Source organism: Vidua chalybeata, chromosome 6 (assembly GCF_026979565.1).
Source record: "Vidua chalybeata isolate OUT-0048 chromosome 6, bVidCha1 merged haplotype, whole genome shotgun sequence".
Lineage (NCBI taxonomy): Eukaryota > Metazoa > Chordata > Aves > Passeriformes > Viduidae > Vidua > Vidua chalybeata.
In genome coordinates, this window is record NC_071535.1 from 57,843,320 (window position 1) to 57,857,106 (window position 13,787).

The following is a 13,787-nucleotide window of genomic DNA, read 5'->3' on the forward strand; positions in this document are numbered from 1 at the left end:
GAGCCAACAAAAGGTTTCTGGAGGGAAAAAACCTCCAATCCCACTACTCAAGGGCTTATGACACGAGCAGTTGAGCTAAGGTAATCCAACTTAGCCTCCCCTACATTTCAAAATTGGGTTAAAGTTCCTAAGTCATTGAGGGAAAATGTTACTCAACAGAGTAATGACTCTCTAATTGGCGTGTCAGGCCTTGGCAGCGGCGGGTGCAGCCGCTGGTTTCAGTCCCCCCGAGCAGCTCAGGGTGACCAGCGTGTCCCCAGGAGGGAGGGGGCACCGCGGCTGCCCACCCTTGGGTGAAAGCCCGAGCTGTGGTGCCCTGCTGCGCCGTCAGCCTTGGTCATCATCTGCCCGGCCCTCTCCCTCCTTCCTCTGGAGGCCAGCGCAGCCCCGGGCAGAGGTTTTGGCCGCTGTTGGGTGTGGGTTTGTGGCGAAGCAGCAGCGCTGTGGCGCTGCACGTACACGAGTGACGCGGCTCGGAGCGTGGGACCGGCCCCGCGGTGGAACCCCCGCGCGGTGCCGCATCCCCGGGCGGGATCCGCACATGTGATTCATTAGGAGCCTGCCGAGCGGGGCCGTGCTCCCCGGGCTCTCCGGGGCCGTGCGGCGGTGTCCGGCTGCCATCTGCTGTCCGGCGCCCGGGGGGGGGACCCGCGCATCCCCCGCGCATCCCCCGCGCATCCCCCGCCACCGCGGCCGGCGGCAGCGCGGCCCGAGTGCCATCCCCTGGGCCGCGGCCAAGCCGTGAGCAAATGCTGCCCAGACTCTCAGGGCCCCCCGCCACGGTATCTCCCGCATTCCTGCGGCAGATCTGGTATTCCTTATTGTTCTCCCCGTCTCTGGGGGAGCAGCTGCCGCTGCCTGGCCGGCCTGCCGGGGCAGGAGCTGGCGGAGCCCTGGGCTGCGGGTCCCGCGACTCGCCGGGGGCTTTGGAAAAATCGTGTCAGTCTTCTCACCCTGCTTCGGCACGTAAGGGCTTGGGGCTCGTCAGGAAGGGCGAGATGGAAATGAGAAAAGAATGGAAAATGGAAGGGCAGCGAGCGGCTGTGCCGCTCCGCTCCCCTGGCGGTGCTGTGGGCTCAGCAGGCGCTCCCTGGGCCCGGCACAGGCGGCCCGGGCCCAGCGCTCAGCCGGGAGCTTGCTGGCACACAGCAGCCCGAGTTTGCTGGCAGCCCCGGGGACACCAGTGGCGAGGAGTGGTCAGAGCGGGGCGAGGGGCAGAGACAGAGCTGCCTCGGAGCTGTGCAGGGCTGGTCCCTGCTCTGTGCCCAGGGCACCGCTGCTGCTGAGCGGCCTGGCCCAGCACGGGTGCCCAGCGCCTGGTGGCGTTTCCATGTCCCCTTCTCCTCTGGTGGGCTGGTTCTCATACTCCATGCCTGTGCCCTTCCTTGAAGTATGATTCCAAGGAACGCATCCTCTGGATTTTCTCCTGCTGGCAGGAAGGATTTGCTGGCTGGAGGTGGCTGAGAGCCGCTGTAGGCTTGGCACTTGCCATCTGTATTGGTGACAGCGAGGAGCGTGTGCTGCAGCACGGGCAGGTGACTTTCATTCGCCACAGGAGCCACGTGCAGCTCTCCTGTGAGACCAGGCTTGGGGTGTTGGTTGTTTTGGGCAAGCCATCTCCCCAGGAAGCCCCATGGGCCAGCAGAGACCCCCTTGGACATCGTGCAGCCCTCACAGGCAGGCAAAGCCCATCTAAAGCAAACCAGCAAACCCAGAAGGTGCCACCTCCATCCCCACAGGGAGCAGTGTCACTACACTCAGCTTTTGGTGGCAGCTGAGTGTGAGCAGGCTGTACCCTGCTCCCATTATTTCCCACCTCCTGTCTGGGAATAAGCAGTCCATGGCCACACGGATCTTTCTGGCAGGGAGAAAAGCCTAGCTGGGAAATGGGGCATGCTCTACCCTCACAGAGAGATGTGGTGGTTGACTTCATGGCTTGGAGAGAGTAAACGGCCCAAAGCATCACTGGCAAAGGAGATGGTTCAGAGAACACAACCTTGCACTGCTCCAAATGCAAAAATTCAGCCCCAGTGTGAGAGGGACTTTCTGAAAACGTCTAAGCAAAATCTGACCATAAATTAGTTTTTTAAATGTGGTTTGTTGTGTTGGTTTTTTTCTTTCTTACTCAGGACTGAGGAACCAGCACCCCAGAGGACCTGCATGTCCCCCACACTCGTACCTTGAGTCATGGCTGAGCTGCACAAGCCTCTTTAGAGTGAGAAATCTCCATGCTGGGGTAGGCATTGAAACAGCTGATTTGTGTCAACACCAAGTCCAGGCTGCTTTTGAAACTGTCTCATGTCTATGCCTGAGCTTTCAATCCCATCTGAGATATCAAGGTGTGCTCAGGAATAATGTAACAACAAGAGTGACAGCAGGTGAGTGTTTGCATGAGGACATTGTTGTGCCTGGATCCTGTTAAAGGCCTTTGTGTGCTGCAGCCACAGCAGGCAGCTCTATTAATTAGCAATTACTTTAACAACTGTGTGCAAAGTTGGTGCTACATCAAGCCCCTTTGGTAGGCAGAAGAGTGGTGTGAGCTATGTGCATGCTGAGTAGGGTTAGAAAGGTTTTTTTTTGGTGGTTTTATTCATTAAGGAATTTAAAGTAATGGTTGATGGGGGAAAGTGAGTGCATTTGTGTTGGGGATTGTGATTTCTTTTTTTCTTGTTATCAATATTTTGTCCAGTCTGCCACAGGCTTTCCTCTGACCCTGCAGGTCACATCCTTTTACATTTCCTCTGTCAATTAGGCTAAAATATGAGAAAAAAGGCAAGAGAAGAGCTCTTGTCAAGTGGTTCTTCCAGAGTTGTGTGCACAGGTGTTAAAAACTGCCTCATTAAATCTCCCTCTCACGGCCTTTCAGGATGTTTCCAGTTTACCTATTTTGCATCATACCATTCCGATTTTAATTTCTTCTGGAGGTGAGATGCAGCTCCATTTGCCAAATATAATTTCATCTTATTTGTTAAAACAACCACTGGCCTTTCCCTTTTTTCGAAGAATGGTGCTTTTGACACACCCAGGAAGCCAGTCCATAAGACAGCGCTTTCCTGCACTTTTCAATCCTGCCATTTCCAGGCGGTCGGAGTTCACAGTGAGAGTAAACATCTGGAAGCCACAGTAGTCGCTAAATTCACGAAGTGTCACGAAGTTGCTGTTTGCACTTTATTTTGGCCCTCGGGCCCACACGAGCTGATATCCTCTCCTCACACACAGTTTGTGGCTGGAAGGGGCGAGCCCGAGTCCTGCTCCCAAAAGGGGAGTACGTGATGCTGAGCACGTCCTCGGCTCGGGCCCGCTCCTGCAGCCTCGGGGCGCGTACACAGCACCTGGGCCAAGGCTGTTTGCAGGGAAGTCACCTCCCTCGCACATTTTTAAATATGTCTGAATTAGCTCACAGGCCCGTGGTAACAAAAAAAAAAAACCAAAAAAAAAAAAAAACCAAAAAATCCTTTTTTTTTTTTTTTTTTTTTTTTTTCCCCAGGCTGCCGGGATGTCTGTGGGCACGCTGAGCTAGCACAGGAGCCGACCGGGCTCCTGGAGCAGGGACAGAGCTGCGGCGGCCACGGCAGGGAGGTGCCGGCGGTGCCGCTTTTCCCAGGCTGGGAGGGGAAGGAGCGCCAGGGTGGCTGTCCCGGGATACCTCCGCAGCCGGGAACACCGCAGGATCGCCGTCGAGGGACGCCGGGCTGGGCCACCACGAGGTGGCAGCCGGAGCCCGGCGATGAGGCAGCCCCGGCGCGCTCCTGCCCCGCGGTCCCAGCTCGGTGTCCCGCGGGGGGCGCAGGAGCTGCCACAGGGACCCCAAGAGATTTGTTAAACAACAAAAAAAAAAAAAACCCAACAACCAAAAACGCAAAAAACAAAACAAAGGCAGAGAGAGCCATAATTATCAAGTAACCAGCAAGTAATGGCAGACTAGGAAAGCCCCTAAAAATCTTGTAAGTACGAAAGGAATTTGCCATTCTCAGAGGACAAGTGTACCTGCCGCCCTCCAACATCCCTTCCTTTGGGAACAAATAATGACCTCGCGCCCCGAAGCAGCTGAAAGGCCTTGTGGATATCCCCCTTCTTGACCCTGCTCTGGTTTGCTCAAAAATTGTTTATGCAACTGCTTCACATATTTGAGATTAAAATCAGAGCAGTTATTTTCCGTTCTCTTTCACTGAGGGGGACGGTGCAGCTCCCGTTCCAGGTGTTCTGCATGACTGAGACACAGGATCACAGGATGGCCAGGGCTGGAAGGGACCTTAATGATCACCTGCTTCCAATCCCCCTGCCTAGGGGACCAAACAGGTGCTTCTTCTGGACCTTAATGATCACCTGCTTCCAATTCCCCACCTGCCTAGGATACAGATTCTGTCCTAGAACACTATTCCTTTCTCCAGCAGAGGCTTTGCTTTTGTGGCTGTTCATGCAGGACAGTAAAACAGGAGAAACATGAGCTGCTGGAAGCCAGCCTACTACAGTTTGGGAATGTGTGATCCAGTGAGCATGGCTCATAAATCAGCTCCATAAAATGGTCACAGGAAAAAAAAAAAAAAAAACCGAACACAAAGAAAAACCCTAAACCAAACCCCATCCTGTTTTTAGAGGGAACAGCACGGTACTGGGGTTGTGGTTTGCAGGACTGTTCCAGCAGCAGCAGGTAAATGAAACCTCAATCTGGCAGACAAAACAAGTGGGCTGAGCCCTCCAGTACATCTGCTGAGGGTTCAGGAACAGCAGCCACAGCTTTCCCCTGGCCTCTGTGTAAGCCTGAGGTGTAGTTAAGGGCTTCGTGGGCAGACCAGTGGCATCCCTAATCCCACAGCTCAGCGGGGATGTCCTGACCATGAGCAGGCTCGTTGGTTTGTGGGAACAGGAGAGCAGTGCCCAGCCCCACTGGAGATGATGGCACAGCGGGATGCAGATTGCCACGCTCCCTGACCCATGGCCTGGATGAGCCAGGGCTCTGTGCTCCCTCGGGATGCTGCTCAGTGTCGCTCTAAGGGGCACATTCTCAAGTGGTATTTTTGCTTGGCATGCAAATGGTTTAATTTTTAAACCAACCACTCCCCCCAGCTTTACTGAGCAAGGCCTCACACAAAGCTTATTTGTCAGAGCAAGCAGGGACGAGGAAACTAAAAGGAACGTTATCTCATTTCCTCTTCTGCCAGACAGACAGACAGACAGACAGGGCTGACACATTGTGAGGGGCTGCTGTGTGTCTGTCCTCAGCTCTCTGCTGAGCCTGCTCTGCCCTTGCCCCAGGCTGCAGCAAGGAGTACTGAATATGAATATATTTAAGAGCAGAAGTGCTGCTAAAACAAAGCCTATTTGTGTTATCATGTGATCACTGCCTTCATTATGCCTTTAACATCCCTTGATCCAACCACTAAACTTCTTCCACACAACAGTCACCGGATTTTGAATTCCAATAGGCCAAAAGAAACCCAGGCAATAAGACATCCATTAATTCCAAAATGTAAATGACTTTACATTACTTTATTAAACAGCCATTTCTAAAGAACAGTAAAAAATACGAAAACATGCATCATTTGGTGTTCTTAAAAAAACATTGTCCAAAATAAAGACTGTTAGAAAAATTAAACAAGTTTAGCCCAAATACCCCTTCTGCTCTCCACATAAGATGTCTGGTAGTTATAAATACTGTTCCAGCTCCTTTAGCAAAGTTTAACCTTGTGTACATTAGTAATTCTATTACAGGTGGTTGGGTTTTTTATTCACATTGCTTCTGTAAACGTGGTCAATTTTAAAAATGCACTGCTATCAAGTTTAAGAACTACTGTTTTCCTGTACAGTGAGTATAAATAGGAAGATCCTGGATTTTCCTGCCATTCTAATCAGCACTCCATTTACTGAAACATTAAAGATTTCAATTAGTATAAAAATATAACCAGAGAATAAATGTCTGAGAAGATTCAGTATTTGAGTGAGTCTTAGTTAATAGGCAAATAAAATGCTATTTATGACTTCCAAATCTGGACACCACTTCTGTACAGCTTCTGCTCTTCCAAGACCCAAGTATGACAGTGCTGCACACCAAGGCACTGCTTATCCTCCTGAAAAAATTCACTTCTTATTTACTACAAATAATTTAACACGTAGCTGAACTGACAAGAGAGGGATGGATGGCCAGGGTACAGTCAAAGCTGCCCACAAGCCACTCCAGTGGGCACCTGCTCCTCAAGGGGGCATCTCAAAATGTCTGTACAAGTGGGCAGGAATCCTGTTTTACTGAGCAATGCTGGCGTGGGAGATCTGCAAAGCAAAGTCACAGCCTTGTTCCTTTTCCCTACAGGAACAGAAATAACTGGCTTTGTCCCAGGAGAGAATGGTAAGGCACAACAGCAGGCTCTTTGGGAAGCCTTGGTACTAGAAAGACTGAAGTTATTTTATTGACAGGAATTACTTTTTTTTTCCCTAAAGCATTATCACTACACATCTATAATTTTTATTTTAAAAAAATTCTTACGTTTTTAAAAATCTGGTCTCCAACTAAAAGTAAGACAGAAGTGCTACATCTAAAAATGGTGGGATGTTATAATCAGATTTCTTGCACAAACACAGCCTTGACACAGAGGCTATCTGCCCTGTGTGTGCTACCACCTTCCACTGATCTGCTTCAGAAATCTGTGAGCCAAAATGTCATCTTTTAAATTATGAAGAGAACTCTCAAGGCTTAATTTAGCACTTCTCAAGTATGAAACAGTACAAAACCAGTCTTGCACAATTGCTTTTTCCAAATGTCTTACAGCAGTGTTTTCTACATGCCTATCTCCAGTTCTTTTGTTTGGATTCCTGCAAAGAGAAGGAAACAGGACACCAAATCCAAGCAGGCAGCAGGCAGCATTGATGCCAGCCCCCCTTGCCAAGGGAATGTGTCTGAGCACTAAGCACTGTGCAGAGAGCAACAAAGGGACACAGCAAAAGTAAAAGGAGGAAGGAAGGGTAATGCTCCATCTCAGAGCTGGACACAACCTCCAGGACTGATTAATCCTGGGTTGAAATTATACTAAACTGAACCAGCAGAAGAAGTGCTTCCCTCACCTTCTGGAATGAAAGTGATGCTGCCTGATTGGTTAGCTGCTGTCAGATTGTTACAGGCTAGTATAGGAACAACTCTGGCTGTCACAAGCTACATTTCAATACAAACTTTCAGTTGCAAAGTCTTGGAAAAGTGAGGGAAAACAGCACGTCCTGTCAAACTCCACCCACTGGAATGGCTGAGCTCTGAGCAGACCCTCCAGCGTGGTAAACAGCATTTCTGAGCAGAAAGGCCCAACCTGCTGAGCAAACTAAACTTTGTAAGCAAGAGGCTGCTCTGTGCAAAGCAGAACGAGGGAGGTGGGCTCCTGTTCCAGGCCACGTGTCAGCTGCCACTGTCACTCTGAAGTGGCTTTCTTCCCCTTCCAGCTCCTTTGTCTTTGCTCCAGTTCAGCTTCAGTGAAGGCAGCTGGGCCCCAGTTTGTGATTAAGTGAGGATTCTTGGAGCCTGGAAGACAGAGAGCAATACCTGAGACAGGCAGTTCTGACAGGGACGTCACACTCCCACAATGCAGTGTTCAGGCTGATCCTTGCTTTGTTTTAAACATAAAAGAAACAAACAATAATGATAATAAAATCATTACAGTAGGGCCAATAGAGGTAAGAAGTTGGAAGTTCCCATCAGCAGTTGTCACAAAGGGTGATATTTATAGGCTGCTGTGAAACCAGTAAACTACAGGTAAAGGCAGACTTCAGTAAGCCACCAAGTGATATAAGTGCATGAGAAAGAATAAATACATATTTTGTAACTCTTCTGTTGATAGCTCACCTGGCTCTATTAGTCGAATCAATCCCTCATGATGAGCTACTTTATCTTTCCAGCTCTTGGTGTTGTTAGCTGCTGTTTCCAACTTCTTCTTAACCTCCTGAAATAAGACAGAGCCCACTTGAAAACAACAGCTTTACTCTGTTTTTATATAAAGATACAACACCTTTTAAACCAAAAGCCAGAACCATGCTAATTCTCCCAGCCCTCTGTTTAATGTGGAACCATCCTAAGTAATTTAGCCACCACCACGACCCCCTCAACAAAAAAAAAGTTGTCAAACCAGAATCCCAAAATAACAAGGTTTTATGATAATCTGTAGCTGTATAATGAAGCTAGTCTTCATTTTTCAGCCTAGACTTTTGGGCAATTCTAAATGGAAGGCTAGAATGTGTAATTATTTCTAAAATAATTGTTTTATGGATTTTTTATTTTTTGTGGTTTTATATGTCTATTGTATTCAGCAATTCCTTTAGAGTAGTAAATGATGCTTCCCATACAAAAAGCCTGAGATGTCACCTAAAAGAGTCAAGTACTAGCCAGAAGCAATCTTGTGATGCTGTGAGATGTAACACCACCCTGGGAAGTTGTAAAGTGGCCACACTACCCCAGCTGGGCCCTTGCTTGCAGTGAGTGCAGCATTTGTGCTCTGTGCCAGGCCATACAGGCTTGTCCTTCAGAGCTCACCCCATAAACACCCTCTCCTGTCAAACACAAACCCAGCCAGGCTTTCTTTCCTGACCTAAATAAATGCAGGATCAACACCTCTCCAGCCCTGGAAAGTGTGCAGCACTTCAGCCTCTGTACTTGCTGGCTTCTGGCCCTTATTTCTTCCATGAACAGTTACTGACCTTCCCCAAAAACACTCAGCCTGGCTTTTGGGACACGAGGCACTGCTGCACACTGAGGATCTGAGCTAATTCCTACCTATCCTTAACCTCCATTCAGTGCTTAAATACATTTCTGAGGAGTAGGTGCCTGCAGTAACACAATGACTTTTCATCTGTAGAAGACAATACTGTGCCATGACATCATCAAAACACTGCAGGAATTACTACCTCAGAAGCAAAATGCACCCAGTTATGGCAGCAGTGGGACTGCACATGAAGTGAGACTGCAGTAGAAGACAAATGTAGAGAGTATTTCAGGATGTGACTGAGCTGGTCTGCATGCAAATTGTGACAAAAATAAATAAAAGTTTCAGAGGTGTGTCTGAAACAGATCCTCTTCTTCAAATGTATCTACTGGTCTAGAAACAGACTAAAAACTAGAGGAAAAAAAAAAAAAAAAAAAAAAAAAAAACAACCAACCCAACTAGCCTACCTATTATAGCTTTTGTGCCATACTAACCCTTAAAGAAGCATAATATTGAAGAACTTCAAATTCAGTCTATGGATAAGGATGAGAGGTTGATGACCAGAGCAGCTCACCTCATACTGCTCAAGGGCCTCCTTCCTTTCCAATTCAAGTTGTTTCAGTTGCTCCATGGCCACTTGAAGAGCCTGTTCCTTCATCATTCTCTGATTTTCCAGCTCTTGCTTCTCTGCTTCTGTCATCTGAATGGTCTGTTGCTGCTGCAAATGCCATTTTTCCAGTTCAGCCCTCTTTGCTGTCTCCTCTTCCAGCAATCTGCAATGGGGATTGTGATGTTAACTGCACTTTAACATAAGTCATTATCCATGCAGTGAAGTTAAATTAATTTTTTTCTTTTCTTTTCTTTTCTTTTTTTTTTTTTAAGGGAAAGAGAATATTGTTTTTATAAAAGCTTGGGAAGCAGGGAAAAAGTTATTGTTTGTTGGCTTGCCTTCAGTGTCATGCCAGCAGTGCAAGCAGTCTGACTGTTACAAAGGGCTATTCAGAAAATGTAGTCAATAATGTAAATACACAACACAGAGCCTCAGAAGAAACAGGCATGCATAAGTTATCTTCATTGTCTTAGGAGGACTGAGTATATGAAGAAAAAACCCACACTCCACAAAGCCCCTGTAAGAGGAAATTTAACCCTTTATCATTCCAGTTTAAACCTGTGATAAAATACAGCAGAAAGTCATTTTTACAGGTACTGCTTTATAAAATAAACAGCTGAAAAGCCTGTGCAGAGTGATCTCAGTTTTTCACATGCTGGCATGCACAACACCTGATGGAAAAATAACTGCACCTACTTTTCCAAAACTGCTGAGCTTGCTCTCTGCTAAAGGCTAATCAGACATATTTTTTAAATCATCAACAGCAGCTTCAGCCTTCATATATTAAGGAAAAATAAAATCTGTCCTGTGCTTGGACGTGAAGGTGGCTCCCCACTCCAAGAGGCAAGCAGTCATTAGTAGCAGGGCACAGGTACTCGTTACTGGCAGGGGGAACTGAAACACTTTTCCACCTGGTCAAAGCCATACCTGGCCTGAAGTTTCCTCACAGTCTCTTCATCCTGACGTGCCTGTTTCTCATCCTCCAATGCCTCCTGTAGCTGTTTATACATTTCTTCCAGTTCACGTACTCTTTGTAAATACTGTTCCAGTTCAGATGATTTCTGAGCAACCTGCTCTTCCATTTGTTGTCTTACCTAGCAGGACAAATTTGGGACACATGAGCTACCATTCAACTCAGGTTTCCAATTTTTAAAGGAATTGCCAGGTTTCCCTCAGGCCATGTTTTCAGAGACAAACCTTTTCTTGCTGACTGCAGAGCAGAACTGATAAAATTGAGGCTGGATCTGCAGATGTGGAACTAAGAGCATTTAAAAAAATAAATAACAACACAGGCTACTTATATTGACCTACTTCCTGCAGCACAGGATTCCTACAGAAATTGTAATTAGAAATTACAATTTCTAATTTCAGTCAGCTTGATCTTGTTGCTTAGTTTGCAGATACACAAGTGAAGGAAGAGAAAGGTTGTAGAGAGGCCAGACATGAAGGTCAGGCTGCTTTAATGGCACTGTTTTCACTCCCCCCTTGGCAGCAGTGTATCTCACACACTTATGTCTCTGGATGATGGCACTGGATAAAGGGGTTGGCATGTCCTGCCCCACTGGTCTGCAGCCTGCTCCCCTCAGCTGACCCAAATCCCAGTGACCCAGAAAGGGATTGTATTCAGGAATTCATGCCCAGCCCATAAAGCAGCACTGTGTGCATTAATGTCCTGAGATGTCCCATCACATCACTTTTTCTACTTCTTTTCCCCAACTAACAGAACAACCTGACAAAGCCCCTGAAGACTGAAAATCAGTTCTTTGGGGAATCTTCAGTGTAGCTGAATAGTAACAGTATTGTAAAGCAACAATATTTCTTTATTTTTTATATTTGTGTGTGTGTATAACTGTAAAAGAACACACAGCATGAAAAAGCAATAGTTCTCGGAACACATAAAATGCATTTTGATTATGCCTGATTAATTTTGCTTATTCATACAGCAAGTACTGGCCTCAGGTTCTCCATCTCTGAAAACTGCAAGGAGAACTTCAGCCTGCATTTATCTTTCAAACAGTCTATTTTTTCCCAATTTTCCAATCATATTTTAACCTTGAATGTTGTACAAATTGTAGCCAAGCTGTTCCAGTATTTGAATTCAACAGTAAAAATATTTTAATCCTACAGCTCAAATAAATGCAACACAGATTCCATTCTCCAGCCTCCTGCAAAATCTGTAGAATCCTTTCAGTGGCTGCCTGTGAGGGAAGCCCTTGCTGAACACATGGCTCCCTATGTGTAATAGCAGCAAAATCCCTCGTGCACTACTCACCATTTTTTCTCTCTCCAGCTCCAAACTGAAGCGATCTTGTAATTCAACTTGAGTCTGAAGCCTTTTCTTCTCCTCCTCAGCAGCACGAGCAGCTGCTGCTTCCAGTTGCTGGAAGAGAAGGGTGGGGGGTAGGGGGAAGAAAAGAAGGAGGAAAGCAATTTGTCAAAACTAAATTATTTTGAGGGAGCGGAGCTTTATTTAACAATTTTTGGTTTAAAAAAAAAATGTAAGAAGCCTTCAAAAGCATCAAAGCATCAGTTTGGATTTTTTTAATGTCTGAGATTATTCACAGCCTTTAGACATAATTTACTATCTTGATTGTTTCCAAGACAAGTTTAAATTTACCAATGAAAAGGTGAAGGTCACCTGACTATCTCCAAGTGATAGAAATCACTGTATTTCCTCCTCTACCTCAACAGGATGGAAAACTATCATGAAAAACCACATTTCAGGCAGGACTGCATAGGACTTCCAACAGGGACAACATGCCAGCAAGCACAGAGTTCACACAGAAACAGAAATGAGAAGCACTGAATTGCCATGGGAAAGCAGAAGTCAGGGACTTTGACTAGAATATGTGATTGTGCTATTGTGAATCATCCCTCTAACATCCCCTAAACTGCCAAGTAAGGTAAATAAAATGCTGGTCCATAATCATCACTTGAAATTAGAAGGAACATTAGCTAGGGCTTGGGAAACAGCTGCTGGTACCTTTCCACCTCTTGCATCTTATTTTACTTTTGTTGCATCTTGATTTCACAAATAAAGACAGTGGTCACAGTTTTTCCTTTCGTCAGGATTTCAGTCCCTGCAAGGTTAGAAATCTTCAAGCATCAGCCTAAACTTTACCAGTAGTGAAAACAAAACCATTTTTTCACAAAATTTTCCTAAGAAACTTACCTGATGGGTTTTTTTTTAATATGCTGGGCTGTGGAAATTGCTTCTACAGACCTTTAGTAAGAGCAGGGCACAACATAAAGATGGCATGGACCTGTTGGAGCAAGCCCAGAGAAGCTGACACTGGGACAGGCTGTCCAGAGAACTTTCATCCCTGTGGATGCCTCATCCCTGAAAGTGTTCAAGGCCAGGATGGATGGGCCTTTAAGCAACCTGGTGTAGTGGAAGGTGTCTCTGCCCACAGCAGGGGGACTGGGTGATCTTTAAGGTCCCTTCTTAAACCAAACCTTTCTGTGATTCTGTCATGCTCCTGAAGGCACCACATTTAAACCATGCTCCCTCACCAAACTAGATGAACTAAAGAGATGGCCCAATGATTAAAATTGTCAAGCTAAAACTTCCACTCTTTCACATGCTTGTAGTACCACTCTGGTCTCAAATAGATGAGAAGTGAAGGAGAAGGCTCGAGTTTCTGGGTTTATGTTGAAGAACACAGCGCAGAACTGCTCTCCTTTGCAAGGCTTAAATGATGCCAGTGTTTTAGAAGCAACAGTCTTCCTCTGCCATGACATTCAAGAGCATGTAATTGTAGTCAAATCCAAGATGCCTATTTAAGTGAAATCTCTAGACTTCCTTCCCTGCTCTGAAATTAAACAAACATTGCCAATACTGAGCTGAGAGGGCGAACATGCAGAGTCACAGGCAAGGGAGTCACAGAGAGCTCAACAAGAAAATGATCTTTGTCCACTCAGTATCAGCAACTTCCTGCTTCATCCACCAAAGCTGCTCCTAGCAGGTAAGGTTACTGAGAACTGTGCACTTCAGGGAAAAGCCACAAGCTGGAGGGGGGAGAGAACAGGAACGCACCACTCCAGCAGGCACAGACAGCACAGTCTCCAAAGCCCATGCAAGATCCCAAATTGAAACAGAAAGGGGTGCACACATCCTGTACATGCTCTCACACAATGAAAAACTTATATTCCTGTCTGTTCAATGTGCACATGTCAAAATTCCATTCAAAAATATGAAAAAAATCTATTTTAGACAAAAGCATTTATTCTTTTGGAATGCTCTACTGCAGGAGCTACCAGAATACAAACCAGTCCCAGAGTGCACTTTGGCAGATGCTGCACAAATGGTGGCTCACTGCCATCAGCAGCAAATCAACCTCTGAGCTTCCCACAACAATCCAGTTTCCTGAAGCATTTACAAAGGCTTTTCCTTGAAGAACAGTTTCCTAACTAATCAACCCTTTCAGTTCCTCCAACAATGTACCTCCCACCTAGTTCCACCTAGGCAAAGTGCAGTAGTGCATGTCAGAGCCTAGGATACC

General features: G+C 46.5%; 2 protein-coding genes across 2 annotated transcripts in view; one reads left to right on the top strand and one right to left on the bottom strand.

The window, feature by feature from the left end:
• Positions 1–708: 708 nt before the first annotated feature.
• LOC128789939 (uncharacterized) lies at positions 709–5,779 on the top strand. The gene is made up of 3 exons (XM_053946282.1): positions 709–966; positions 2,130–2,378; positions 3,488–5,779. The coding sequence occupies exons 1-3, from the start codon at positions 750–752 to the stop codon at positions 3,901–3,903; spliced, it is 882 nt and encodes a 293-aa protein (XP_053802257.1). The 5' UTR covers positions 709–749; the 3' UTR covers positions 3,904–5,779.
• Positions 5,458–13,787, bottom strand: part of SWAP70 (switching B cell complex subunit SWAP70) — a 35,502-nt gene continuing 27,172 nt past the window's right edge. The window contains exons 8-12 of the mRNA XM_053946281.1: positions 11,558–11,665; positions 10,213–10,379; positions 9,250–9,448; positions 7,823–7,919; positions 5,458–7,501 (exon numbers count right to left, since the gene is read on the bottom strand). Of these exons, the coding sequence (XP_053802256.1) occupies positions 7,392–7,501; positions 7,823–7,919; positions 9,250–9,448; positions 10,213–10,379; positions 11,558–11,665 (681 nt within the window). The 3' untranslated portion in view covers positions 5,458–7,391. The remainder of the gene's footprint in view (positions 7,502–7,822; positions 7,920–9,249; positions 9,449–10,212; positions 10,380–11,557; positions 11,666–13,787) is intronic.